This window comes from Labrus bergylta, chromosome 7, assembly GCF_963930695.1.
Source record: "Labrus bergylta chromosome 7, fLabBer1.1, whole genome shotgun sequence".
Classification (NCBI taxonomy): Eukaryota; Metazoa; Chordata; class Actinopteri; order Labriformes; family Labridae; genus Labrus; species Labrus bergylta.
Window position 1 is genome coordinate 20,645,619 of NC_089201.1, and position 27,139 is coordinate 20,672,757.

General features: G+C 39.7%; 1 protein-coding gene across 4 annotated transcripts in view; it reads left to right on the top strand.

Moving 5' to 3' along the window:
• The first annotated feature begins 2,742 nt into the window (after positions 1 to 2,742).
• The window catches only part of mon2 (MON2 homolog, regulator of endosome-to-Golgi trafficking), a 38,769-nt gene continuing 14,372 nt past the window's right edge, over positions 2,743 to 27,139 (top strand). For 2 of the 4 annotated variants that reach the window (XM_020660308.3, XM_020660313.3), the window contains exons 1-20: positions 2,743 to 3,224; positions 10,930 to 10,993; positions 12,244 to 12,371; positions 16,498 to 16,629; positions 16,958 to 17,087; positions 17,681 to 17,778; positions 18,105 to 18,230; positions 18,462 to 18,656; positions 19,003 to 19,127; positions 19,464 to 19,603; positions 19,771 to 19,924; positions 20,829 to 21,019; positions 21,372 to 21,453; positions 22,020 to 22,201; positions 22,917 to 23,029; positions 24,092 to 24,196; positions 24,693 to 24,773; positions 24,895 to 24,968; positions 25,063 to 25,153; positions 25,333 to 25,434. In XM_020660308.3, the coding sequence (XP_020515964.1) occupies positions 3,117 to 3,224; positions 10,930 to 10,993; positions 12,244 to 12,371; positions 16,498 to 16,629; positions 16,958 to 17,087; positions 17,681 to 17,778; positions 18,105 to 18,230; positions 18,462 to 18,656; positions 19,003 to 19,127; positions 19,464 to 19,603; positions 19,771 to 19,924; positions 20,829 to 21,019; positions 21,372 to 21,453; positions 22,020 to 22,201; positions 22,917 to 23,029; positions 24,092 to 24,196; positions 24,693 to 24,773; positions 24,895 to 24,968; positions 25,063 to 25,153; positions 25,333 to 25,434 (2,421 nt within the window). In that variant the 5' untranslated portion in view covers positions 2,743 to 3,116. Of the gene's footprint in view, positions 3,225 to 10,929; positions 10,994 to 12,243; positions 12,372 to 16,497; positions 16,630 to 16,957; positions 17,088 to 17,680; positions 17,779 to 18,104; positions 18,231 to 18,461; positions 18,657 to 19,002; positions 19,128 to 19,463; positions 19,604 to 19,770; positions 19,925 to 20,828; positions 21,020 to 21,371; positions 21,454 to 22,019; positions 22,202 to 22,894; positions 23,030 to 24,091; positions 24,197 to 24,692; positions 24,774 to 24,894; positions 24,969 to 25,062; positions 25,154 to 25,332; positions 25,435 to 27,139 lie in introns of all 4 variants that reach the window. The other 2 variants (XM_065956994.1, XM_065956995.1) reach the window with 1 other exon arrangement.

Here is a 27,139-nt window from a genome sequence, read left to right on the forward strand (position 1 = left end):
AACACTCAAAATATTCTGAAACAGTATCAACTTCTTGATTTGAAGCAGGAAAATGATACGCAAGTACTTTAACTCTATGGTGCGAGAGCCATGCTACGCTCTTGTGGCTTTTCTCAGTAATGTTTGTTGTCATCACTTGTATCACAAAAGTTGTGGAAGTCTGTACTCTCCCTTAGGAAAGTTCTGTTCTTAAGCATGACCACTCAGAACGTCATCAGGCACGGTAGTGGGGCTTTGTGAGAAGAGCAGATTACACAAATCTCCCCCTTGAGAGGTGGAATCCTCTAACTCTAACCTTCACCTACCAAGGGTCCCTCTACTGGCCATCCTCGTGGCCCTCCCAGAAACAATGAAAAGCAGAAATACGATTTATTTATTACTTCTCGTAGCAGCCAAGACGGCAATAACATTGAACTGGCTTAAGAGAGATCCCCCTACCTACGAGACTTGGAAACTAGTTGTCAAAGGATTATACATAACGGAAAAAAAAGCAATTAAAATAAAAATGCAAAATGCAAAATTCATTGACAGACGGTTTCCATGGCGACGAGTGATGGAGGATATATAGACCAAGGGGGGCAAGGGTAAATGCGGTGATATCCTAATTCATTATATAGGCTTAGATATTGTACAGGGGATGGATGGAAACACTATTTTGGTTGCATAAACTGATGAAATACTGACATTAAATAATGGTTATGTCATTGGTTACGTGTGTGTCACTTTTTTTTGTGGTTTTCTATGTGGGGTGCTTGTTTGTTGTTTTTTTCACTATTATGCAAAAAAAAAAACATAGGGCAAACGATGAAGTTATTATTATTATTATCATTTTATTTTGTGCTGTATTCTATTATTTTCAATCAAAAGAAAAATGTAAGAAATTAATTATGTTAGGATTGCCCAATAAACACAAAGTTGCAAAAACATACAAGTCTCACCCTGTTATTATACTAAATTTCTTCTTGGCTGTTTAAGATTATATAAAATATAACATTATCTTTTGTGCTCTTAAATATAAGCTAGGGAAAAGACTGTCAGGAACCTGGTGCAGTCTGTTAACTGTTATGACACAATAGAGACCTGCAGTGTGGTATGTGGGCTCCTTCTGGCTGTCACTGTGCAGCCTCAGGGATTGGGTGCTCCTGTTTACAATGTCTGCAAAAATCTTTATTCAGCCCCGAAAACAACATCTCATGCTCATGCTCCTGCCTTACTTTTTTGAATCTTAGCTCTTTAGTTTAGCATGAAATCTTGCCTAATGAGTAACTATTTGAATAAATAATGTCTAAACTATCCAATAAACTTGCAGAGGAATGCGTATTTAGAAATGGAAATATAAATGTCTCAATAATTGATTAACCACATTCTGAATTATATATTTGTTTTCACTATTTATTATTCTTTTGAACCTTGTAAAGCCTATCAAACTTACTTTTGAGTTGAAATATATGTTATATAATTTCAGTGGTGGAGAAAGTATTCAGATCCTTAAGGTAAAAAATAGTAATAGCAATACCCCAGTGAAAAAATATACACATAAATACATCTCAAATAGATAACTGTAATAGGCACAGCTGGAGGGAGCCTAATACTTGAGTTTTGTTTTCTTTGGGGGGGTCAAGACAGAATTTCTTTAAAATTGTGTAGGCAACTACAGGCCTACTATCAACATATGTTCTAAAACCATCACGAAAAATTGTCATTATTCAAAAAGGTTTATTGTATTTTACTACGAGATCGAATAACCTAGTTGATGCATTATCACGTCAATCATTTTAATGTTGGAGGTGCATGGTTTTGTTGGAGTTGAAGCAATTTGTTGCTTAATGAATTTTTTTGTATTTTATGATTGAGCTGCATAATCTCAATCTGCACCAAAAACTATTACATATAGTTTTCAGATAAATTAAGAGCCAGAAAGCGTACTTGTTCGTCTGAAATGTAGAGTAGGCCTCTACATTTGCAGACCTATAAAAATACACAAGAGAAAGGCAATCAAAGTCAAAGTCAAAGTCAACTTTATTGTCAATTTCAAAATATGCCAGACATACAATGGAATCGAAATTTAGTTTGTTTCCGTCCCGCGGTGCAATACAACCAAAATAAGGTAAAATAAAATAAAGTAAAATAGATCAAATAAAATGAGGTAAAAATAAGATAAATAATATTTACAGTAATTCTAAATTGTGCAAAAGGTACAAAATGGTAAATAAAATAAAATAAAATTGAAAGAAAAAGTAAACTTGTGCAATATGTGCAATGTGCAGTAAACTGATTGTACGTTCGCACTTGAGTAAGAGTGATGTAGTGCAGGGTGTACGCAGGTATACAAAGTATACCCACTTATTTTTCAGTCTACATAGAGTACACCCACTTCTAAATTTCCTCTGATTCACACTAATAATTGATTGACCATATTCTGCAGGATGCTGCAATTCCTAGGATGGTGACGGGATGGTCCTCCCATACTCTGTCTCTAATTGGCTAGTACACACTAACTTAATGTGCAAGAGGAGTCTTAAATCACTGCTGTTATAAGTAGCCTATGTCTCTTACTGCAGCTGCAACTTCCCTGTTAGCCTTTAGGCGGTGCATGTCGACATGTCAATGCCACAGAAAAGCCAATACGTGGCTATATTCACAATGTCTTAAGTGTATATTGAGCTTTTCCAGCAGGGTGCGCTGTAGCCATTATTCTGAATCAGAACTGTTTACGGAAGTCCAAGTGACGTGTCACTGTCCACCGAAGCATTGTGGGAAGGAAAGTGGAGCTGACGGCCGCTGATGGCAGACTCCCCAATTAGGGAAATATACTCGACAAGTGAGCAGCTTTAAGTAAACAAAGATAAAGGGGAAATGGTGTCACTTAATGAAGCGAATGTCAACAGGCTTTGAAGAAGAGGCGTGTGCCGGTGTCGTCGCTGCTCTCCTGCGCACGGAAGTGGGACACTGTGTCAATGGACCGCGGCGTTTTTATTTTCCTTTACGAGGGAGCCGAGTGAAGTAGCGACGGATTATATTCCTGTTGTGGATGGGTGGTGGGGGTGGGCGGCCGAGCTCCCGCATTCATTATCGAGTAAAGTTTCCTGAAATATCTGTCCACGACGCCGTCAAAGATGTCGACCAGCAGTCCCGAAGCGGTGAAGAAATTGCTGGAGAACATGCAGACGGACCTGCGGTCTCTGTCCATGGAGTGCAAGAAGAAATTCCCCCCAGTCAAAGAGGTTAGCCCGGCTAGTTAGCTTTTTAAAAGTGGATGGTTTTCTCCTCCGTAATTATGATGTTTATCATTGTAATAATGAAGGGGTTTACACCCATTTTAAGTTGCAGCTCCTGACCCCCTAACAGACACTACTAGGCCTGTTCTCTGTGTAGGGATGTGGACACTGAGTTGTCCACTTACTGTACGGCTACTTTAAAAAGTTGTGTCAGCTACACGACCAGACAGTGACATTATGAGCTTTTTTTTGGGTGTTTTTTTTTTTAATGTCCTGGTTATTAGTTGTTATTAATATGGAGTGTTTGAAGCATGCTTTATAGCCGAGGGGAACCCAAATAAACTAAGCTGACCCACGTTTCATTGACATGCCGTAGTAGCGTACTAACACCTGGGTCGTTTCTGGGTTAGTTCACTTAGTATTTGTTGTAGCTGCTAAAACTAAAACATAGACAATTAAATACAACAATTTGAGTGGCTTAAATGCCAAAATGTGTTCAGAAAATGGTTTTTTTTTTTCAGAACCAATACCTTGATGCATTATTTAGAATATGTGGACATTTGGAAACAACCGGTTTGGATGTGAATAATGTACAAAATAGATTTATTCCCCACCTAGTGTTTAGTGTTTTTTCAACGCATTATTAATCAGCAATGCAAAACATGCACAGTTACAGTCACCTAATATGACATGTAAAAGTGTCACAGCATCCAAAGTATGATCATTAATACACGATTGCTTATTACAAATATGTCTGTGAAATAGGATATATAATCATGAGCGACAAAAATAGTATCTCAAGTCATGTTGCTGTTTTTTCCCCCTCCCCAATGTTTGAGCACCTCAAACGCATTTTTCAACAACCGTGTTGCCTGGATCTGGCGTCATGTTTTTCAGATCCCGATCAACCTAAACCAAAACTAATGGCATAGCATGATTTCTTACCGCAGACAAGCATCTTTTCAGAACCCTAATGCTTCTGTTTTAACATCCTGCTGTAGTTCATTAATAGGTGGACAATACTCAGGTGCCTTGTTGATTTAAAAAAAAAATTGATCATAGTTTAGTTTAATCATTTATTTGAATCAGGGACAGTGTACAAAAAGAAGGCCTACTCTCATCTATAGGCACAGCAAAGTATAATTCACATGTTTTTTTTCCTTCATCCCATCTAATCACTTACTGGCTTCATTGTGTAGCCATGTTGCTGACCTCATGGCTTAGTAAGAGAACAGAATGGTACAAGGCGGTGCAATGTAAGGGCCTTTTTACAGCGTATGTGTATTGATAGATTCTCACATAGAAGACAACAGTCAACCCAACCTTATAATGACCTAACGACATAACCCTCTTTATGACAAGCATTACTTTTAGGTCCCCATTTACAATTTTTCAGTATTTTACATTCTTTTGAACCTGGAATGTAATGTCTAAAAGAAACCAGACATTTGTGACTGATTACTCATTCTACCAGTCAGACACAACTTCCATTATTTCTGTCGTCGTTTTACTGCACTGCATTTACTAAAAGTGTGAAGCTGTAGGTGCTATTTTATCATTTACACCTCTGAAATGCACACAGAGAGCAGATAGTGTTCTCCAAAAGTTATGTAATTCAGCATACACTGTCTCAGTCAAGCGCTCTTTACCTTTAATTCCCTGTAATTCCCAGGTACTGCAAGTTCACTGTTGCCTCTCATACGTAACAGTGGTCACTCAGGTCATTAGACGAAATGCTGTATTGTGGCTTTTGAGGCTGTGGAAATATTCGTTAGCCAGCTCAGCGGGGCAATAGTATATCAAGCTATGCAGTCAGGTTTAGTTTGTTTTCCCTCAGCTCTCACCTTGGTTAAGGATAACATTACAATGAGAGAGAAATAGTTTCAGCAAGGTCTTCTAGTTTCGTTGTGTTTTTGCCGGTGCAGGCTGATTGGCTGCTTTATCTCAAGTGATACTTGTGTTCTATGCAGGGCCATAAAAGGCCTCAGGTCTCAGGCTGCTTGTTGGCCTTTGCCTCGGGGCCTCATTCAGCATCTCCTTCAGTATTGATTTATCATCACCCATGTTTCCTTGTCCTTATTACAACAATCTTTCCCTTGAAGATCACAGCAGTGCATAGAGTCACTGTGATGCTTCCGATGCCCTCCGCTCACTTGTGCTCTTGGTTGATGGGTTTGTTATTGTTACAACAATTTCCAGTTTGAGCCGTCATGGTTGCATTCGCAAGGATGGAGCAAGAATGTTATTATGATACAAACAAGCGGCGTACTGGTTGGTATTGTACTGGGAAAACTATTAAGAGCAGTGTATTTTCTTTTAGTTAAAAATTGACATTTGCCACAAGTGATTTGATTATTGTTTCACACAAATCAAGACTACGATTGCTGTATCAATAATTTTGTCCCAACCTGATTGGGCAGTATCAGAGGCAGATACCAAATAACTCTTGGTATTCTGTCCCATGTTTTCAGGACCCACAACACTTAAATGAATCAGCAGCTGACATAGATTATATGACATATAGATTACTGTCATGTTTATGAAAGCCATGTATCTTTATTGCAAAAGAAGACAGAGTTAACCCTGTTCCCATTTCTCAGCCATGCTCTACATTCCAGTTCCTTCCCTATTTCCCAATCCATCTCCCACAGTGACATTGCACCACAGCCAGTGGTTTCTCTGGGTTAAGAGGAGCCAAGAAGAGCCCCATTGATTTTTCTGCATCATAGCTTCACGCTCAGAGCCTCCTTTTCATTGAGAAGTCAGCCAGTGAAACCACCAGGGCTTTGCTGTTTGTTGTGCTCTGATTGCTTCTTGCCTGAGTGAAAAGAAAACATCAGGCCGCCAGCCCTCGGCTCTGTCTGTGGATGAGTCAGGTGCTGCTGTCAACTCACAGTGAAATGTGACTGCTTGTCTCTGGGAAAACCTTCAGAATTACTGAAAGCATTATGGACAAGCTTTGTATGGCTCGCTTAGCACATCTCATTTTGTAGACCGGTCATGTAGGCCATACAGAGACAAAATAACAAGCGACGTGGATTGGGGATTTGGTGGTCTGACACTGCTGCACTGAAGCTCTGACAGAATAAGCCTTTTTTTTTTTTTGTAATATGCTAAGTCAGATCCAAAAAAAATGCTGAGTTAAGGGACTCTCACAGCATGTTTCTGAAGAAGTCAGTGTGTGATGAGCTTCCCTAATGTGGCTTTTCAGAGAAATGAGCTGGCTTTCAGACATGGGTCAGTTCTGCTTTGAGGACCTTGACAGAAAAAACTGTCTCTGGAGAAGAAGTGAAAGTACTGAACCCTCCCTGATGTGATCTGGTCCTGAAATAGTTTTTTTCCACTGAGAACAAAATGTTATGTCAATTTTTACGAGGCGTTTGGATTAAAACAACTTTTTCAATGACATGTACTTTACTGAAACCTTTGTAGTTGTTTGCTGTAGTTGCTTGTATTCAAAGATTTATTTGACATTAGCTTGGAACCAGATGAATGGTGACTTAACTCTACATGAGAGAGTGGTGTGAGTTGATGAATTTATGGTTTAAATATTATGTAATATTCAATTTATTTTCCTATAATTTTCTACAATCCCTGTTCTACTCCTGTGATGCAGCTGAGGCCTGTTTTTAAACTTGGAAAAAAAACCCATATAATTAATTGACTGACTCGATTATTCGAGGACAATCATAAACACAGGGTTGAGTGGTGTTGTATGGGTATGATCTCACAAGAACTTTGCCAGTGTGAAAAACTTAAAATTTCCGTCCATCCATCCATTATCTATACCGCTTTTCCCATTCGGGTTCGAGGAGCCAATCCCAGCTGTCATTGGGCGAAAGGGGTGGTACACCCTGAACTGTTCTCTATTCAATCACAGGGCTGACTTACAATTTACAAAGTATAAATATTATCTCAAACTGTAAGATAACAAGCGATTGAGGCTTGCCAAGCCTTGACTAAAAACCTGAACAAAAACAATATTGTTATTATGAAGAAGACAACAGAGTGGAAGTGCTGCTGTTGGGTTTTCCTTGTGGTAATCACATTTATGTGTTCTTTGGATACTTCAAGTTGGTTAAAGCACATAGGCTACTTTTAAATATATTTTTTACCATGTGAAATAATAGCCAATTTAATTTGACACAAACACTATAGTGTGCCTTGGTTTGTTTTTTGAAGGAGAGTTGCAGTTTGTATTTTCTGTATTGAATGAATTTTTCCCCATGCAATCACCCCTTCACAAAATGAATCAATCCCACTATAATTCTATCTTGGTTAAAATTATAGGTCCTAGAAGTGTACTCACAAGAATCATAGGATTGTTGATTCGAGACTGCTTTGTTATATTATTTAAATCCTCTGAACAGGTTTAAGCTTCTCAGTGAGACTGTTACAATACACGACATTACATAACTCATTAACTGGGAATGCTTGACGTCTCTGTTCTTAGCTACAATGGCATCATCAGACATGTGGTATTACCTTCAACGTGGTGGTGACTTCATAACTCTTCCAGTTTCAGATGGAAGTAAGGTCTGCACAACCCACAGTAAATAGCTTCATCAACACTCTGTAGGAGGAAGTTGATGGAAAATGTGTTTACCTTAGGCTCCACTTCAGAATAAAGTAAAAGCTTTTCATGTTGAGACTGATGAGGTTTCTCCAAGAAGATTTTGCATACAGGGATTTGTTGTCAGTGGCTTCAAGATGGAGCACCTGGTTCCACTTGAGGCTGAAGAAAGGAAACTCGAACAATGTGCTTCTAATTTGAGACATTTCTGATTTCTATTCACTTAGATTATACAAAAGCAAGGAGAAAAGCATGTTCTTGACGAGCTGTGCAGTGGACCTAGTAGTTTAATCAAACTGTATTACAAGATGCTTTAAAAAAAAAAAGAAAAGATTTTGGCTGACATTACAGGGGTTTTTATTCTGATTTATCATTATTTTACGACATACATGGGGCCAAATGTCTTACAGTATATACCCTCAGTTTTCTCGTTTTATATTTGCGGTCTCTGCTTTGTAGCAATCACAACCACCTTGGAAAAACAAAGGCTTTTGAGAGGCACAAGTACTCTCCTCTGAAGTCTTTAAAGGGTTCTTGAAATATTCTTTGCTGTATCTGCCGACTGGAGAAAACACGCTCTTCTTTCTCATTGACCTTGGGCCACAGACTGTGGAATTTTCTGGGTGACTAATATCAGTTGGAACGATTGAGAGCTTAAGCAGAGCATGCAATAATATTATGTTGCAGTATGGGAGAATATATAAGCATATGGAGTATTACAAATTCACAGGTGTAGAGACATGTTGGAAAACCAGCAGCATGAAAGCACAGCTCATCTTGGGCTACAGCTATACGCATTTTAAAAATCAACGATACGGTCTAATCTATATTTTTTTTAAACAGCCGGTTATCTGAATGAAAGGCAAAAAAATACGGACCAATAGTTCAATATAATCACATATTTATACATTGGTATGAAACAAATGAGCAGTTACTTGCCATATTTTGAGATCCTAACAAAAATAATAAAAGAAATCCTTCAATATAAATCATAAGCTAAAAAAAAATTCAGTCAAATGAACCAACCAGAACTCATCAGACCTTAGGTTTGACTTAAGCCTCGCTCACACTGGAGGATAATCGGGCCGATTTGAGTCGGGTCCGGCAGAAGTTATGTGTGACTGTAGTCATGGTGACCAGTGGCAGGACGCAACCCGCCGTGTTTTTTTTTTTTTTTTTTTTTTTTTAGTTTTCGGTACACATCATCAGTGCAGCACTTTAATGAAACTTGTATCCACATATCTACGATTGTATCAACTTTCCTATATCCTACAACAACTTTCACTTCCTTCTCTTTCACAGACCGCCGCCCGTTGGAGTATTCAAATGAAACTTTATTAACAATTGTCAACGCTCCATCCCGATTTCACTCGTACAGTGAGAGCTATCCGGCCGTGTCCAACAATCAGGTCGTACAGTGTGAGCACGTACATCGCAAGGTCTGGTCGGGCGTTGTAAACGATTCAGTCCGTAAATACAAACGATAGACATCAAAGAGAAAACTTTGTGTTGGGATTGATTACAAAACTGGAGATATTCTCGATCTTGTCTTCTCATACTCTGTGATCCTTCAGAGCTGGAGCAGTATGTTAATGCCACAGCATTGTTGTAATTACTCCAAACTTAAAAAAAAAAAGCTCCGTCTGTTTTCTCCTCGTTGCCCTATAAAGAACTCTGGCTTTGTGTGGGGAACAAAGGAGAAGAGGGAGACTTGCATTTTTTTGAAGATTAACTTTTGAAGGAGGCGTATGGTAAAAGGCCAGTTACCAGCGGTTGCTTGGTAACCGAGTGTTCAGCAGGTTATGAGTTGAAGTCGCCAGTGGCTCAAAATTGTTGAAATGACAAGTTAAAGTACAATCCCGTTGTTGGCCAAATATTTCACCCTGTCCAACCTATTTACAGTTGTCGGCGTCTAACTGCTGTTTGAATATTTTGCTCCTTTCACTTACTTTTTAACATGTTTTCATCCTGTCAGACTAGGAACAGTCACCAGTAGTCCCTTAGATCTGTCTTACTTGATACAATAATGTGTTTCAATGGCTTCGGAGGTTGTAGGATGAGGATGTTTTTGAGAAAGTATTTAAGCCTCTAGTCACTTGCATCACATACGTGCTGAAACATTCAGGATCATGCAGTGTCTGTATGAAAAATGCATCAAGGTAATGTCGGCCCATTGGCTGTTTACTCTGTTGAGAAGGCTGCTGCTACAACTGATTCAATATATTTGTATCGCTGATTAAATGCTGAATTCTATATTTTCAAAGGAAATTATATCAACTACAGTTAAACAGAGTGTTTGATAAAATAACCTAAATGCTATGTATGTGACTGCAGCAGGTCATAGTGTCTTAGTTGACCATGTGTTTCTTCCTTGCTGTCTATGCAGATGCTCAAGACAAGAGCTCATTGAGGTGGCAGATGTAGTTATAATCTAGTATCAGAGGCAATACTGGTATCTAAATGAGTAAAACTCTGACTCCAAATTTGCACATGTTTTATGTAGTTTATTTTCAGTAAGAAAAGTGTTTTCCTTAGTTTGAGAAAAGGTTATGGAGTAGTGACGGGGAAGAATGCTGAGAGGAGGAGGAGCAGAGACTGAAGAAAAGATCTGATCATGCATTCAGTTGCTTGAGTTTGTTGTAGAAAGATAAGCAACGCAGCCTCTGTTTGGACTAGTAAACGCTCAGTATCTCTGTTTGTCTCACAAAGACTCTCTCACTGTGTGTGTGTGTGTGCATCTCATCTCTCCCTTTAGCCCTCTCTCTCCTTTGACTTTCCTACTTCTTCCTCTCTGTATCTCGCCATCTTACCCCTTCCAGACACCTCACTGGGGAAATCACATTCTTCTCACACGTCCTTCTCAAGTAGAAACCAGTTTTAACAGTTTTCCCAGCCTCTCTCTCTCTCTCTCTCTCTCTCTCTCTCTCTCTCTCTCTCTCTCTCTCTCTCTCTCTCTCTCTCTCTCTGTCTGTCTGTCTCTCTGTCTCTCTGCAGCCAGGCCTAGCTGTTTCTCCCCTGTGGCCATCATTACAAGAGGTTGTGTCTGCCACTGTTAGCACCATGGTGCTGCAACATCAGCACCTCTCTGATACACATTACATCTAATAAAAATGTCTACTCTGTCTCCCCCCTCCCCAGGCCGCAGAGTCTGGCATTGTGAAGATTAAGACCATTGCAGCCAGGAATACGGACATACTGGCAGGTGAGTGAAAGAGTGAGAACAGCTGTGGTTAACCACAACTGACATATCTAGGTGCCACTTTGTCAGAGAGTGCACTCTGATTCCAAAGGATTAAGTCTTCTAAAAATGTTGTCCTTATCTGAATCTTAAATTACCATTTTATGGGATTATTAAGTTTTTCCATTTTTTGAAATTGTATTTCTAGTTTGTATGAAATATCTGGAGAGCAAGTGTGAAGTTGATTATTATTTAAAAACCTTTTTTCACAGTTTGAATTCCAGTTTACGTGTACTTTGCACCTGCACGTTTTAGTATATTATTTAGTATCTCTCCATGTTTGATAATAAGTACATTGAGTACATTTAAACCCCAACTCCCAGTTTCTATCTCTTTGTGCTGTTTTAATGTTTGCACATTGATTCTAGTACTCAGACTTGTTTTTAAACAGCCAATCACCAGACTACACAGGACTTTCGAATGTGCTTGCAGTGCCCCCATTAACAAATGTACAGGAAATCGTCTCTTTGATGTCTTGATAAACAAAAGTCCAGCTTTAGTAACATTTGCAGAGTTGACACATTGTCAACATTTTCCGAGTTCCACTGTAGGCCGCCTGACTCTGACTGTACACTGTGCAACAACTCAGTGCAGAAGAGCTCATCTGTCTTTGTTTCCAACATCGGTTCGTTAGTTTCCACAGCAGGTTATCGATGTGTAACTAAAAAAACGAAAAAAGTGAAACCTGCAGGTGTGAATCAGGAAAGAATCTCACTCTGATATAAAAGTGATGCAGGATTGGATGGAAAGCACTGAATCACTGTTGAGATGAGATAGGAGCGCAAATGTTTCAAGGCCACAACTTCAATCTTATTTCATTATTTACACTTTGAACAGTTTCAGCAGCTCCCTGAAAAAACCAAGTGAAATTACATCTTCAAACTTTGATAGTTAAAAGGCATTCGATTAACCTGTAAAAGAAAGTTTTCATAACTCAGCCTTGGATCAAATAAAAGTCTTGCTCTCTGAAGCTTCCCTACAAAGTTATTCAGAATTTATTTCTGTAATTTTATTCTGCGGTTTGACATTATTTGTTCCTCATATCTTCCTATCCACTACCTGTATTAGATCCTGATGTCTTTAAGTTCATAAAGGCTTCATTATATTAAAACAACCATAAATGGATTTGTGTTTGAGGCCGGAGTGTTTAAAATTTGAGACTTTATGAATCCAAAACAGTGACATGAAGCTTTATCTGTGTCCTCTTCCTGCAGCTCTGAAGGAGAACAGCTCAGAGGTGGTGCAGCCTTTCCTGATGGGCTGTGGCACCAAAGAGCCAAAGATCACCCAGCTGTGTCTGGCGGCCATCCAGAGACTCATGTCCCACGAGGTGGTATCTGAGGTGAGGAGCCTGGTGTTAAGAAATACTGGCGTCTGACATGCAGTACCACAAGGCTTGTGTTCAGAGTTGAATATTATGAGCCTTATGAAAGTCCAGCATGACAAATGATTAGAGTAAACTACTGCTAATTATTGAAATTGGCTGGTGATATTCAAAATAAACTTTAGGGGGTTTTTCTGAAGTTTTTGGCAATATAAGATCCATGTTTTTTAAATGGACATAACATTAAAAGTTTAGAGAGAAGTTTTTTTTAATAAAGTTTAATCAGAATTAATTAATTTTGTCAGATTTTGTTGTTGGCAAAATTATTCAAGGTTATGACTTTATTGTCACTTCTTAATAAGAGCTTAAAGGTCCCAGATTGAGGCTCCTTCAGGCTAAATTTCCCTCGTCTACTTCCCCTCTTTGATCAGATGGATTAAAGAAGATAAATCAATAAGAGACCAACACTCTCATCTGGATTCATCACCTTGTGTCACTCTACCTCATAGAGAGACCCAAGGTGATGTGCCAAGTCAATAACTCTTCTCATTGTGGAAAACGTTTTCCCCCGTGAAGTCATAAAGAAAGGACCAGAGAGAACACATCTTTAAAAGTCTTTGAAAGTGTTTCTGTGTGCTGGAGGTCACTGGATCCCTTCATCACGAGTCATTTCTACGTGTGGTTATTGTCACTCCAGTAATACAAGTGAAATCATGTGAGACTCTTTTACTGGGAGACTCCTAAATCTAATAACAACACAAATAACACTGATGATGTTTGAGAAAAGATGTACACAAAGGGCTAAATAGATCCTTGATTCATTTAAGGCTGAGCAGTCATATACATTCATGGGGACGGCTATGGCTTAGTGGTTGAGTCAGTCGTCTCTCAGCCGGAAGGTTGGGTGTTTGATCCCCAGCTCCTGCAGCCACACCTGCAGTGTACAAAATGTGCTTTGAGTAGTCAGTTGTCAGTCAGAAGACTAGACAAACACTATACAAGCTCAAGCCCATTTACCATTCATAGCATAAATATACATTCAAGAATCAGCTTTTGTCTGAAGCAAAGTTTAGTGTTGCTTACACATTGTAGATTGTCACAGTTAATACAGGACCCTCACTTGTTAATTCTCCTTCATGCATTTTGAGTGAGACATCAATGCTCCTTAACAGTTTTCACATTCAAAGTACACATGCTTGCAAATTTAAGTTCACCTGTAACCTCGGGCACAGCCTCCCTAATATCTGAAGGGTAATTCATTCAGATCGATACGCTGAATCAATACTCAATCAGCTGATGTGAATATTACAACTGTTAACCCTAAATGTATTCCTGTCACCATAGGCTACATCAAATAGTGGCCAACCCCCCTTTTTCTCCCACTTCTCATTCTGTCCTGCTGTGTCTGTCCATCTTCTCATCACAACCAGCCTGCTGCACTGTTTTTACATTGTCTGTAGGTGCAGTGTCACTTAAACAACCCTGAATGACTATTTGTTCATGCAGAATTATTTCATTTAAATCCGAGATGGGCGGAGAGCTTTTCAGCCTCTTTGAATATGCCAGCTGTCCCCTGGAGTCAGACCTGAGATATGCTTTCTACATTTTGATGTCAGGCGTTTATTTAATTAGGCTCACAGAGGTTTCAAAGCATCAGCCTTTGGTTAGAGAGTCTAAGGGTTTTTTACACTAACAGAGAAAAGCTTGTAAGAAGACGAGTGAAACATGGCAGGCTAGTGGATCTCATTTCTGTCATCTCTGTGACCACACTCTTTCTCTATTCAGGCACATTTAGGCTGCAACTATACTTGCCATATATTCATAGTCTGCGGCAAGTCTGTGGTTATATGTAATCAATCAACTTTATTCTGCCAGTTGAAAATACTCTTCATAAGTTTCCTGACTCAATTTAAGATAAGATGATCTTGATTGATCCCTCATTGGGGTAAATAAAAATGTACCAACAGCTGAAAGAGACAAGGACAACACTGATTAATGAATGAATGAATAAACAAATAAATACAAACATTAACAATAAGATAATAGTAGTATCAGTAGTAGTATTCATAATAATACTAATAGAAGAAATGAAGGAGTACTAATAAAATGAGCACCGGTACATTATTTACAGCTAATATTGAATACAGAAAGTGACTGCCCAGCATATAGTGTGCATTTACATTTACACATACAGACACAAATACACTTACAGCGGGGCGGGGCAGCATTAGCTCAGTCTGTAAGGACTTGGTTTGGTCGCCGCTTTAAACCATGATGCAAATCTTGAATTTGGTCTGGTAGCTGGAGAGGTGCAAATTCACTTCCTGAGCACTGTCCAGGTGCCCTTCAGCACGTCCGACATTCAAAAACCGTATCATATTTGACTTGGAGGTTGGTACAAACAGGAAGATATGACATTTCCATCATTTTTTTGTTGTTCCTATAATTTTTGCTTTATAAATGAAAATTAATTAATTTGATGTCAATCATGAATAATCCACATCACCTCACACCGTCAGAAAGCCTCCTACTCAAAGAGACTGATCATACTGAGTGCATGTTATGAGGCCTTTTTCAGTGGTAGTGGGTGGATGCTTGTTCAAGGGAAGGAAAGGGCAGATTTTGTTAGCCAGTCTGAGGTTTCTGGAGTTTCTTTTGGCCTTGGAATTTATCATTTTATCTTTCTTCCTTTCTTTCTTTTCAACATCTCTCAGCCAGAGCTGTCTTTCCTCGCCTTTGAGCGGCTGTTATCAAACTGTTATTCCCCACAAACCACTAGAACATCTAGGACATCTAAGACACACACTTCACCTACTCCACAACACACACATTTTCCAATCCATTGAACATTGTAACTCCTCTCTGTTCCTCTGCCAGAATCACTCCACATCATCAGCAGCTCCCTGCTGCAGGGTTTAAAAGCTACCTGAGGGCCTCACAGGACAAATCTGCCTCAGTATTGATTCTTAAGATGTCGCTTGAGACAACCAAGTCAGATTCTTTGTCATGTTTATGTCACTTTGTATCCTCAGGGATGGAGACAGTTCAGATGTCTTAAAAGAAAATGTCATTCTAGGACAAAACAGACACTAAATTGCCTCATTTTGATTGCAAACCTGTCTGGGTGGATCCAAAACCCCAGGACACAGACAGTCAACATTTCCAAATCTGGGCATGACACACTGTGAAGGAGAAATGTATGGCCTGAAGATGCATCTACAACGCAAAATGTGTCAGACAATGAGATGGTTGCTGTTGGGATTATGCTATGACACTAACTAACAGAGTCACTTTGATGCAAATCCAAAACTAATTACCCCTGTAGAAATGTTTTAGAGTTGCAGTGTAGCAAAAAACTCACAATACATGCTTCAATCAAACAGTGTTGAGTGCAGCTTTGAATGTAAGCTCAAACAAATATTATCTGACTATAGCCAGACATCAATCAACTGTTGCAGTCAATAATCAAGCCAAGAAAATGCTCTCAAATACGACGAGTTGGTGTTCTTTATTTCTTTAATTTATCTGGTTGTGGTACACCATTTTTTTATAAGACATAATTCCATGTTTTGATGCTTTATAGATGGAGAATTATTCATGGGATGATTTATGTATTAACATGAATGAATAATTGAATGATCAATCTGGCATGAAAATATGTTTAGTTGCATTTCTCATATGGACAGCAACCATTTAGATACAGAAACTTAGACGTTAAAAATCAACATTTTATGTATTTTCTTGAAGTTATGAGTCCTCCTGTCTTGAGCTGGTTCCACAAGAGAAGCAGCTCAGAGGAGTTGCGTGAAGAGCACTTGTATTTCAGGCAGCTTGACCCAACAAAGGACATGCAGTGTCACTTAACATTAGGCATCAAGTCACATAATGTTAACTGGCAGCTAGATCTCGTGTTATTGAGCTTGATGATGTTGTGACCTCTAAGCAGGCAGCACCAGCTGTGGCTTTGTGTCTTTTAGTCAGGGTTGTGTGACCTCCGACTGAGCTCTAACTTTGCTCTTTTTTTGTTGTAACATAGCAATCGAGACTACAAGTGTCGCCTGTTTGACTTCTTAATGATGCTCATTTGCTCAGATGTATCAAAGATGACTGTAAATCATTTAAGGTGTTTGTGTGTGCATGACAGGCAGCTGCAGGGAACATCATCAACATGTTGTGGCAGCTGATGGAAAACGGTTTGGAGGAGCTGAAACTTCTACAGACGGTCCTGGTCCTGCTGACCACCAACACAGTCGTGCACGATGAAGTACTTTCTAAGGTAGAAGAAGAATATTACACAGAGACTCTTTGTACACATGTCCTACTCCTTTTAATATTTCAGGTGTACATATTACCCAGTTCTGTTTCTCTGTGAGTCACACCCCTTTTATTATTAAACTTTGTGCATAGCGTCAACTTGTGCCCATAAATAAATACATTTGTGGCTTCATTACACGGTGCAGGATAAGAAGGACGATCAGACTCATTCTGGTTACACACTATCTTCAGTAAAAGTAACAGGACAATAATATATTGTTAAGTAAAAGTCCTAAGTCTTCCATCTCCTGATACCAGATCTCTCATGCTTATATTGTGTGTCTTTCCAGGCCATTGTGCTGTGTTTCCGTCTTCACTTCACCAAGGACAACATCACCAACAACACAGCAGCTGCCACGGTCAGACAGGTCGTCACTGTGGTCTTTGAGAGGATGGTGGCCGAGGACGAGCGTTTCAAAGGTTAGAGGGCAAGATTGTCAGAGGAAATGGGATGTCTGACCTCACTGAAGATTTACAGCAAATATATGCATCACTTCATGACAGATTGAATGAGAGCTGTAGTGTCTACATATAGATCAAAGAGTTATATGTTGACCTAATGGGCCAGCTGAGAAATGAAAGCAAGAGCTTTTATCATTAAGACCAATATGGAAGAAACATTTTGTGAGTTTAATCAATTCTTTTTGAAAAGGTAATAGATGCTTTTAAATCATGTCTTCAACAGCAGCATAGGAGCAGATAGTTGTCTGTTAGAGTGCCAAAACAAGCTTACTTTTTCTCTTTCGAATACAGCATTGGTTTTGTTTTTCACTGTAACCTCTTCTGCTTTATGATTTACAACATTTATTTCATCATCTTGATTGTTGGAAATGTGGCAGCATTGTTGACAGCGCCAATAGTCCATTTGAGTACTCAACATTAATCAAGTAGCTTATTAATCACTTATTCATTAAATGTTGATTAAGCTGTACGCTTGTTGTTTTGACTCTTATTTTGTTGCAGCATTTCAAATGAGTTTCTTCAATGGCTAAAATGTAGATCTTCTCCTTTAGGTATTGTGGAGCAGGCCCCTCCTGTCCAAGGAAACACCAACAGACGGTCTGTTAGCACTCTGAGACCTAGTGCTAAAGACGCATACATGCTGTTCCAGGTATGTCCACCAGGGGGCGGCAGCCTTCTACACTGCCACTTGAAACATGCCTGATGACCTCATCATTTGACGACTGGAGTCATGAACTTAAAATAGTCCCAATAACTGGAAGTTATTTAAATTTCTAACTCCTTTACCTTGAGTTTTAAAGTGTAGGAAGAGCTTGTAGTTCCTTTCATATTTGCAGTGAGGTAAACTAGCAAGAAGGGATTCAAAGGCCTCCTTGTCCTTCTTCACCCACACTGCACTTTTGGTGACTGCACTGTATCAACCACTATGATGTGTGGGCCTCATTGTTTAAAATGATGTCATGCATCTCCCTGCAGGATTTGTGCCAGTTGGTGAATGCTGATGCCCCCTACTGGCTGGTTGGGATGACAGAGATGACCCGGACGTTTGGCCTGGAGCTGCTGGAGTCAGTTCTGAATGATTTCCCTGGGGTATTTCTACAGGTATATGCAGCCTTACAGGTTATGGACAATGTTGTAGACATAAACAGAATTCACCAGAGCACAGATCCAGAAATTCTAGATGAGAGCTATCTTTGGTTAAATCTTTTCTTTCCAATCTCTATTTTTAGACAGCTTAGTGCAGAGGAATGAATCATTTTTATAACAGTAGTAGGTCTTATCATTTTCATAACACCTGTCTGATCCCTCTCGTCTTTGTGTTCCCGTCACCAGCACCAGGAGTTCAGCTTCTTGCTGAAAGAACGTGTGTGCCCCCTCGTCATCAAGCTCTTCTCCCCCAACATCAAGTTCCGACAGGGCAGCAGCAGCTCCGCCTCACCAGCACCTGTGGAGAAGCCTTACTTTCCCATCTGCATGAGGCTGCTGCGGGTGGTCTCTGTGCTCATCAAGCACTTCTACAGCTTACTGGTAAGGCTGGGGACGGCTGACTGATCAGGACTGTTGCCTGAATGATGCCTTACGAGTTAGGGATTTTCTCCACTTAATTGATCCTGTCTGATTAGCATAGGATTAGCAGTTTTGTCTTAGTTCTGCTCCACATGCTTTAAGAAGCTCAGCCGCACTTAAGTAAATTAACATTGCTGCTTTTTTTATGAAGTCAAATTCTGTCAATCTTCAGAATGTAAATGTAGCTTTTGCAGGTGTCAGCAAAAGTCAGTAAACCAGTGGTGAGCTTCATCAGAGGGGATTCACTTACAGGTCAAATCTGACCAAAAATCTGTCCTGGTTGGATTTTTGTGCGTTTGTATTGCAGGTGACAGAGTGTGAGATCTTCTTGTCCCTGCTGGTGAAGTTTCTGGATGGAGAGAAGCCACAGTGGCTGAGAGCAGTGGCTGTGGAATCAGTCCATAGGCTATGTGTGCAGCCGCATTTATTACGGTAAGCAACATTAAACAGTTCAAAGTTTCCCAACTAACTTTGTACCTCACACTGCTAAACTGATGATATACATTTCTCAGTGACTTTTCTGTCAAACGAAGCTAGGTATCTCATCATGATAGTAAAAGGTTTTTATAAATGCTGATTTGTCTACCACTTGATACAACAGCAGGGTCGTGCTTTTGGTTAAACAAAATCCACCAAAGATGCCACCCAAATTGTAAACAACGCAATTTTGGAATATTGTGGCACCACAATAACTAGTTTCTTTCTGATTTTTTTTCGCTCGCAAACAACCTTCTTAACACAAAAATCATGTGTTCATTTCTCTCCCAGGTCTTTCTGCCAGTCTTACGACATGAAGCAGCACTCCACTAAGGTATTCAGAGACATTGTCAACGCCCTAGGCTCGTTCATCCAGTCTCTCTTCATCGTCCCCAACGGAGGAAATCCTGCTGCCGTCAGTGCACCCGCTGGTCAGTTTACAGTTTTCTTTAAAATCTTGTAACAAATCCTCCTGCTAAGCTATATGATTCTCCAATAGAGGAAGTAGTGTGTTTACTTTAAACATATTCAAGTGTTTTTTCGTAAGCAATTGAGAGAATAAGCCAAAGAAATCCCATCAATATGACTGTCTGTCTAGGAGGCTCAGGTTCAGGGACCCAGGGTGCAGCACAGGGCGGCCCAGGGACAGGAGGGGTCAGTGGCAACCTGACCACCCAGGCTGCATTTGAATACCGTGGTACCTGGATCCCTCTGATGACCGTCAGTGTCCAGGGCAGTGCAAAGGCCACCTAGTAAGTACTGTTACCACACAGACCTTTCTACCTTAAATTTAATTCATTTCACAGATACACAGACACAGAAGAAGTAAACAGCTGTAGAGATTTTCAATTCCATGCTGCTCACAGGCATAACATTACCTGAACAGCCTTACTGTTACACTAGCTGTAACCTGCAAGCAGTGATAGATGATTGTGTATTACTCAGCAGGGTATCATAATAGGGAACAGATCATAGTCTTAACCCTACTTAAAGACTGAAATGCTTTTATCATAAGTCTTTGGAAAGTGAGGTTTAAATCCCAGCTAGATTGCTCAGGCCAGAGGCCTCTCTTTAATCAGTTGAGTTCTTAATTGACCTTTCTCTTGGTTATGAAATCTATTTGTAGTAAGTAGGATTCTTGCTGGCAGACAAAGGCTGCGTGGAGCTGACTTCCTCTACAATGAGAGAGAGTGACGCACACTCCTTTTGATTCTATTTAACAATGAGTGCATAAAGAACAGATTCTTTATCCTGAATGAGAAAATTAAAATAGCTGTTTTGCTTTGACCATAAACAAGACTTAATTTAGAAGGAAGAACAAGTTTGCTTCTACAATGCTGTGATTGGTTAGGTTAAGATGCTGATTAGCTTGACAGGGGCATCGCCATCTGGCTATATATTGTTAGGGGCTGGCACATTGTGTATTTATTTTTTATTGAGGTGGAAAGATGCTTTGTCGTTAGATGTTCTGTACTCCGTCTGGAAACTTCTTGGTGAGCTACTGCGACATGTTTTAGACCATTGCTCCACAGCATGTGAACACACACACAGACCAACATGTGTAGCTAAAAATCAGTTCACACCAGCACACACACACTCTTTGTAACCTCCTTCTCATGTGCTCTGTCCCTTTTTTTTTTTTTTTTCACCACTCAGTCTTGAGATGCTGGACAAGGTGGAGCCCCCGTCCATCCCAGAGGGCTACGCCATGTCTGTGGCCTTCAGCGCCCTGCTGGACCTGGTGCGGGGCATCACCTCAATGATCGAAAGAGAACTGGGCATAGAGGAGGAGGCAGCTGCTGAGTTCAGAGAGACTCATCCTGATCAGGAGTGGCAGCCACAACAAGGTGAGAACTGACCAAGGGGATGGAGGAAGAAAATAATGTATAAAATGCAGTTTAATATAAGCTTAGAGTGAATATAGAAACAAGAAAAAAAGAAAATATTTTTACCGGAAAGTAAGGATAAGCAGCTAGAAGTTTCATAAATATTTTAAGGGTGTATAAGTAGAGTATGTTTATAATCTATGGTTTTTATTGCATGACTGCTAGTATGACCCCTGGTGGCCAGTATGATGCCTGTATGATTCTGTCTTTTAAAAGAACAAAAATTGATTCACAGCCTAAGAAAGTGATAATGTCTGAATAAAGTGAAATAGTTCCTTCATACACTGACAAATGATTTCTGATTGTGTCTTAGGAGCCCACTTGGTGTGGGAGGAGATGGTCAGTGCCTGCTGGTGTGGTTTACTAGCTGCTCTCTCTTTACTACTAGATGCAAGGTAAACTGACTCTCTCTCTCTCTGCCTTCTCACCAAACACTTTTCTGCAGACATGCAGGATGTGCACATTTTGCATTCATCTAGAGAGGATGAGATTTCCCATGAAAACCCCAAAATTATACACTGTACTACTAATTAATTAGTTCATCAAAAGTGCGTGTTTAAAATGTGTTCAACTTAATTTGTCCTTTTGAAATATCTCTGGCCTACAGCAAATGGAATTTGACCATATCTAATTTCCAACAATGAAATCCAGGGGACATGATTGTTTTTCATAATTGTTCAACTAAATAAAAAATATTTTCTGCAAAGAATCCGTCTGACCATACTGAAAACACTTACTGCCGTTAGTTGATCAATTTTAGATGTCAATCTTACAGATATTAAAAAACAACAATCGCAATAATGGATAGAAATATACTAGGTGGCTGTAATCATACCGAGGCTGCCCTCAAATGTGTAGTCTATGTGTGGAAAACACTGTAACTAGATGTGCACTGGATACATGACCACACTCTTCACTCTTTCCTGTGTATTTCCCTCCCTGCTTTTATTTGTCTCTTTAGCACCGATGAGACAGCCACTGAGAACATCCTAAAGGCAGAGCTCACCATGGCCTCGCTATGTGGGCGTCTGGGCCTCGTGACGCCCCGGGACGCTTTCATCACAGCGATCTGCAAGGCCTCTCTGCCGCCACACTACGCTCTGACTGTTCTGAGCAGCAATGCCGCTAACCTCTCCAGCAAAGGTAGAAAATGTCACTTAAAAGGACGTAGAAAACACAATCCACTCAGTACCACCTGCCTCTTTTTCCTTTGCACTATATAACCCAAATGTTATAGCCTGAACACGCTCACGAATAATCCTGAAATGCTTGGTTAAAACTGAAAAACCATCTCATTTTGTTTTGAATGCTTGAATAGCTGCTTTTATGTTAGCATCTCAAAATCCAATATCTAACTGTACCACACACAGCAAGCTGAAGATAGCCTCTGGTCATGTGTATTTATGTAAAACTAATAAGCTCTTCTCATCTCCCATAAGGTTTGATGTGCATGCTACAAAACTGAGCTTAACATGTGAACTGTTTGCAATCTACCTGTCCCTATTGCCCGACTCTTGTTGCTTTAATCCTAAACTTTTCACTGTGGCTTCTAATTAGGAACACCACATAGAAATATGTCTGGGGAATGCAAACATACACACACAAGCACAGATGCTCTCAAACACATCGCTCAGACATCCATTATTTGCATATTAGCTTGTACAGATAAAGCCGCCAAATTGGGTCTCAACTTTCGATGGATGTTTGCCTCCAAGTTAATTAAGGAATCTTTTCTTGCATGTCGTGAGCTCGTTATAAAACCTGTTTGTGTGTGTATCGCTGGCTCTCAGTGAAATGCTTTACTCCTGTGTGTGTGTGTGTGTTTTTGTCTGTGTGGGTGTGTGTTTATTCTCCGCAGCCTACTCGATCCAGGGCCAGAGTGTTCAGATTATCAGCCCCTCCAGTGAATCTCATCAGCAGGTGGTGGCTGTGGGCCAGCCTCTCACCGCCCAGCCCCAGGGCACTGTGGTGGTAAGGGCACACTAAAGCATGAGGGGGTTAGGGTTTTACTAGAAATTAATCATTTTAACATAATGTTACTATTTGCCTAAACCAATAAATATAAACATTTTATGATAAAGACTAAATATTTACAGAACAATTTTACAAAAACAATCTTACAGCAGCAAAATGAAAGCAAAATGTTGCTTTGGGGAGGATAAATATGCTCAAAATAAAGCTCTTTCGATCTGACCAAGCCAAGACTACGACCGAACAACAAAAACAAACAATACAAGACAAACATTTTCTAATTGCAAGTCTTGGGCAGTAATTAGGCTTAGACAGTAGAGCATGCACTCTATGTACAGAGGATACAATCTTTGTTGCACTGGTGGAAGGATCGACTCCTGGTCCTTACACAACTTGGTGCTTGTAACCCCCCCTCTCCCCACATTTATTGTCTCTTTAGCTCTCCTATTAAAAAGACGCGAAAAAGAAGCAAATAACCCAAAGATTCACTTTAACAAGCCACGTTTAATAAAAACCAACCAACCAATTTCTCTGAGCAGTTACAGCACAAACTCTCAAATATAAATAAATAATGAAAATGCAAAGGAATACATTAATGAGATGTCTGTGCTATTAATATGCAACATGCAGAACAGCCTGCGTATTCAAATGCCCACATAAAGACACACTTTATGTCTCGAGGCACCAGGAACAGTTGTTATGAGCATGTAGAGGTCAGGTATGTGAATCCCCCCTGAGGGCAATTTCATTTCAGAAAACATCAGTGACCTTGGCCCTGACCTAGAATCATTGAGCTGTAATAAGAGTTATCCCTATAGAAACAAACATGTTTATATCTGTCTCTTACACCACTGTAGGTGCATATATACCCTGCCTTCTTTTTGTTAACATGATCAACATGATGTGACGGCTTTTAATTTTCATTGAACCCGCAATTGATGCCTTTTCTGTTTTTCTGTTATTAAACTAATTTTGTCTTTCCCTGCTGTAATGTGGCAGCCAAATGCTTGATGACATGCTTAATGACTTGTACAATAATTGAACTGTCTCTCCTTCTGACAGCTGACAGCGAAGAACATCCAGTGTATGCGAACCCTGTTGAACCTGGCTCACTGCCACGGGGCCGTGCTGGGGACCTCGTGGCAGCTGGTGCTGGCTACACTGCAGGTACTACTGCCACCTGGTACCACACGTTTACACCTACCAACACACAGACACACATATGCACACATTCTAATCTAATTAGACGAGTCAAATGAGGCAGCTCCCGTTCTTTCATAATGCCCTTTCTCCCTCTCACGCGTACATGAAAATGTCTCATCTGTTAAGTACAAATTATATATTTTTAGATACATAAATGATAGCTCACATGACTTATGACAAAATAAATGATCTGCAGGGAATTCCTTTTAAGCCCCATTGTCAAAAAGTATTTCTGTAGTGTGTAAATGCATTTTGTGCAAGCTTCTTTAAAACTTACTGGATCAGAAAAGTCTTGAGTTTACCTTTAATCAGTCTTGACTTATTTGCATTTCCTCTTAATTTAGGTGAATAATAAGCTTTATCTATCAGCCTGTCGTTGCATTTCATGACCTTAACAGTTTATTCAGATGCAGTTCACCCTGTTTTCAGCTCTCATCAGTCTCTCACTCTCCTCTCTCAGCACTTAGTCTGGATTCTGGGGCTAAAGCCTGGATTGGGCGGCGCCCTGAAGCCTGGTCGAGCTGTGGAGGGACCAAGTACAGTGAGTCTTTTTTTTTTTTAACAGGAACTGTTAGTCATGCATGTATTTCACTGTGTATTTTTCCACTTCATTGTTAAAATGAATGGGCTCATTGGGTGTGATCTTGTCTTTACCTAAACAGGTTCTGACTACAGCAGTGATGACAGACCTGCCCGTCATCTCAAACATCCTGTCCAGACTATTTGAGAGCTCCCAGTAAGGACGAAGCCCCCCTCTTTGAGATATTATACATGCTATGCAAAATGTGCAGATACACTTAATGTGGCTCATCTCATTTTGTAATATTTAGGTACCTGGATGACGTGTCCCTACATCACCTGATCAACGCCCTCTGTTCCCTCTCATTGGAAGCCATGGAAATGGCTTATGGAAACAACAAGGTAATCTTGAAGGTTAAATGATAGATACGATATTTATCTGGTTCTGGATTATTTATCAAATGTAGGCTTAAATTTGAGAGGAATTGGATGTGAAATATAACCATATGAATGCATTTAATCCGCAGGATCAGGGTACAAGCTGTCTAGTTATTATTTATATTTTTTTGTCTTGGTTTCAGGAGCCTTCTCTGTTTGCTGTGGCCAAGTTGCTGGAGACTGGCCTTGTGAACATGGATCGTATAGAGATCCTGTGGAGACCCCTGACTGGTCACTTATTGGAGGTAAGATCATAAACTGTATATAATTCAGATTAAGAGCTCAGTTCTTAATCACTGTCAGCACATTTCATTCAAGCACAATGAGAGATGAATGATGCAGTTCATGAATATGTTTTCATTTTGTCAAACAAGGTCAAACCGAGCATGTGCTTGAAATAACTTTAGTACGTTTGACTTTACTGTCAAGACTTCACCCTGTACAGACATTGTGTCAGAGATTTGAAAATAAATGATTGTACAAATTTAGTAAAGTACAGTAAGTCATTATTTTCGGTCTGATGATCTAATTGGAAACGTCATAGAGAAGTTTGGATCTAAACTACAAAAATAATTATGTCAGAATTGTCCCTCTCTGCTGAACCCTTCTCTCAGTACCAAGGCTGTAATAATGCTGTTTGTTTTAACAGTGGAGTGTGGTGTTCACAAAGCCTCTAAGGGTTTAAATGACATTGACTTATAGCTGCAAGCTGCACCAGTTAGACAGAGCTGTAGTTCAATGCTTTAGTCCTGAAGGAGAAATACAGTGGAACAAGCTAGAGAACAGTGTGTGTGACAATCCTCTCTTTTCTCTTTGATCTTACATGTTTTCTGAACATACAGTAGATTGTTGCATATTCACTGTTCAGCAGATAACATTTCAACTAATGTTTAAAAAAAGATTGTCGTCATAGCAACATTAAAAATAGAGTTGTCCCCATGTTTGATGGGACCCGACCAGCGTTGGGTGATGCCTCAGTACAATTTGAAGAGTATTTCAACTTTGTGATATAACTATAGCTTTAAATATAAGAGGTGTTTTTATATAGACATTATTGCTTAATGTTGGACTGTTATGTGATCTAAATGTTTGATCAAAACTGTTGTGTGACATTTTTGAAATGACACAACAGTAGAGCTATGGCATAAATACCATGTACTGACAGGTGTGCTTTCAAAGCACTCTGTATCACCAGAGTTGTGTTTAATGTAATATACATATACTCAAGATAAAACTGAATTAACGTGGGTGTAGTTACTTCCTTGTCTGTAAGAGGATTCTCCTTTTATATGTGTTTAAAGTGTGTTGAGAGGTTTTCTTCACATTCTTTTTGTCTATCTCCCTCTCTCTCTCTTTGCACTCCTGTCTGTTTTGCAGAAGGTAAGCTCACATTCTCTCCTCCATAATCATTTGCTTCCTCCTGTATTTTCGTTTTTTTTTTCCCCAACCTGTTCTCTCTCCCTCTCAGCCTGGCATCAACATGTTGGAGTTGAGAGGTCGCTGTTCCAAAATGTGTCCGCAATCTGCATTTCCTCCATTTTTCCTGACGTTGTTGTGCAAAATGTGTCATGTGATTTGCAATCTCATCCGTAACAGAAGCCCAATCTGAAGCTGTACCTGCACGGTGTTTTCAATGCTCAGATTAAATCTGCTTTTCTGTCTTTGCAGGCTTTTTTAAATTCAAATGCAGTGCTTTTACATTTTGATGTAATTTGACAATGAAATCATCTTGATTATTTGTTTATTTAGGGAGATACATTTTGATCAAGATAAATATTTACCATGAGAGGCATTGATGATCATGTAGGACTGTTGAAGCCAAATTATCAGAAGCAGTACATTATCCACTTTTAGCAGTCTCTATTCTACATCTGTAAGTCTGTTTCTGACCAGACTTGATGACTTAAATGAAAACAAAACTGGACAAACCCACCTATGGATCAAATAGGA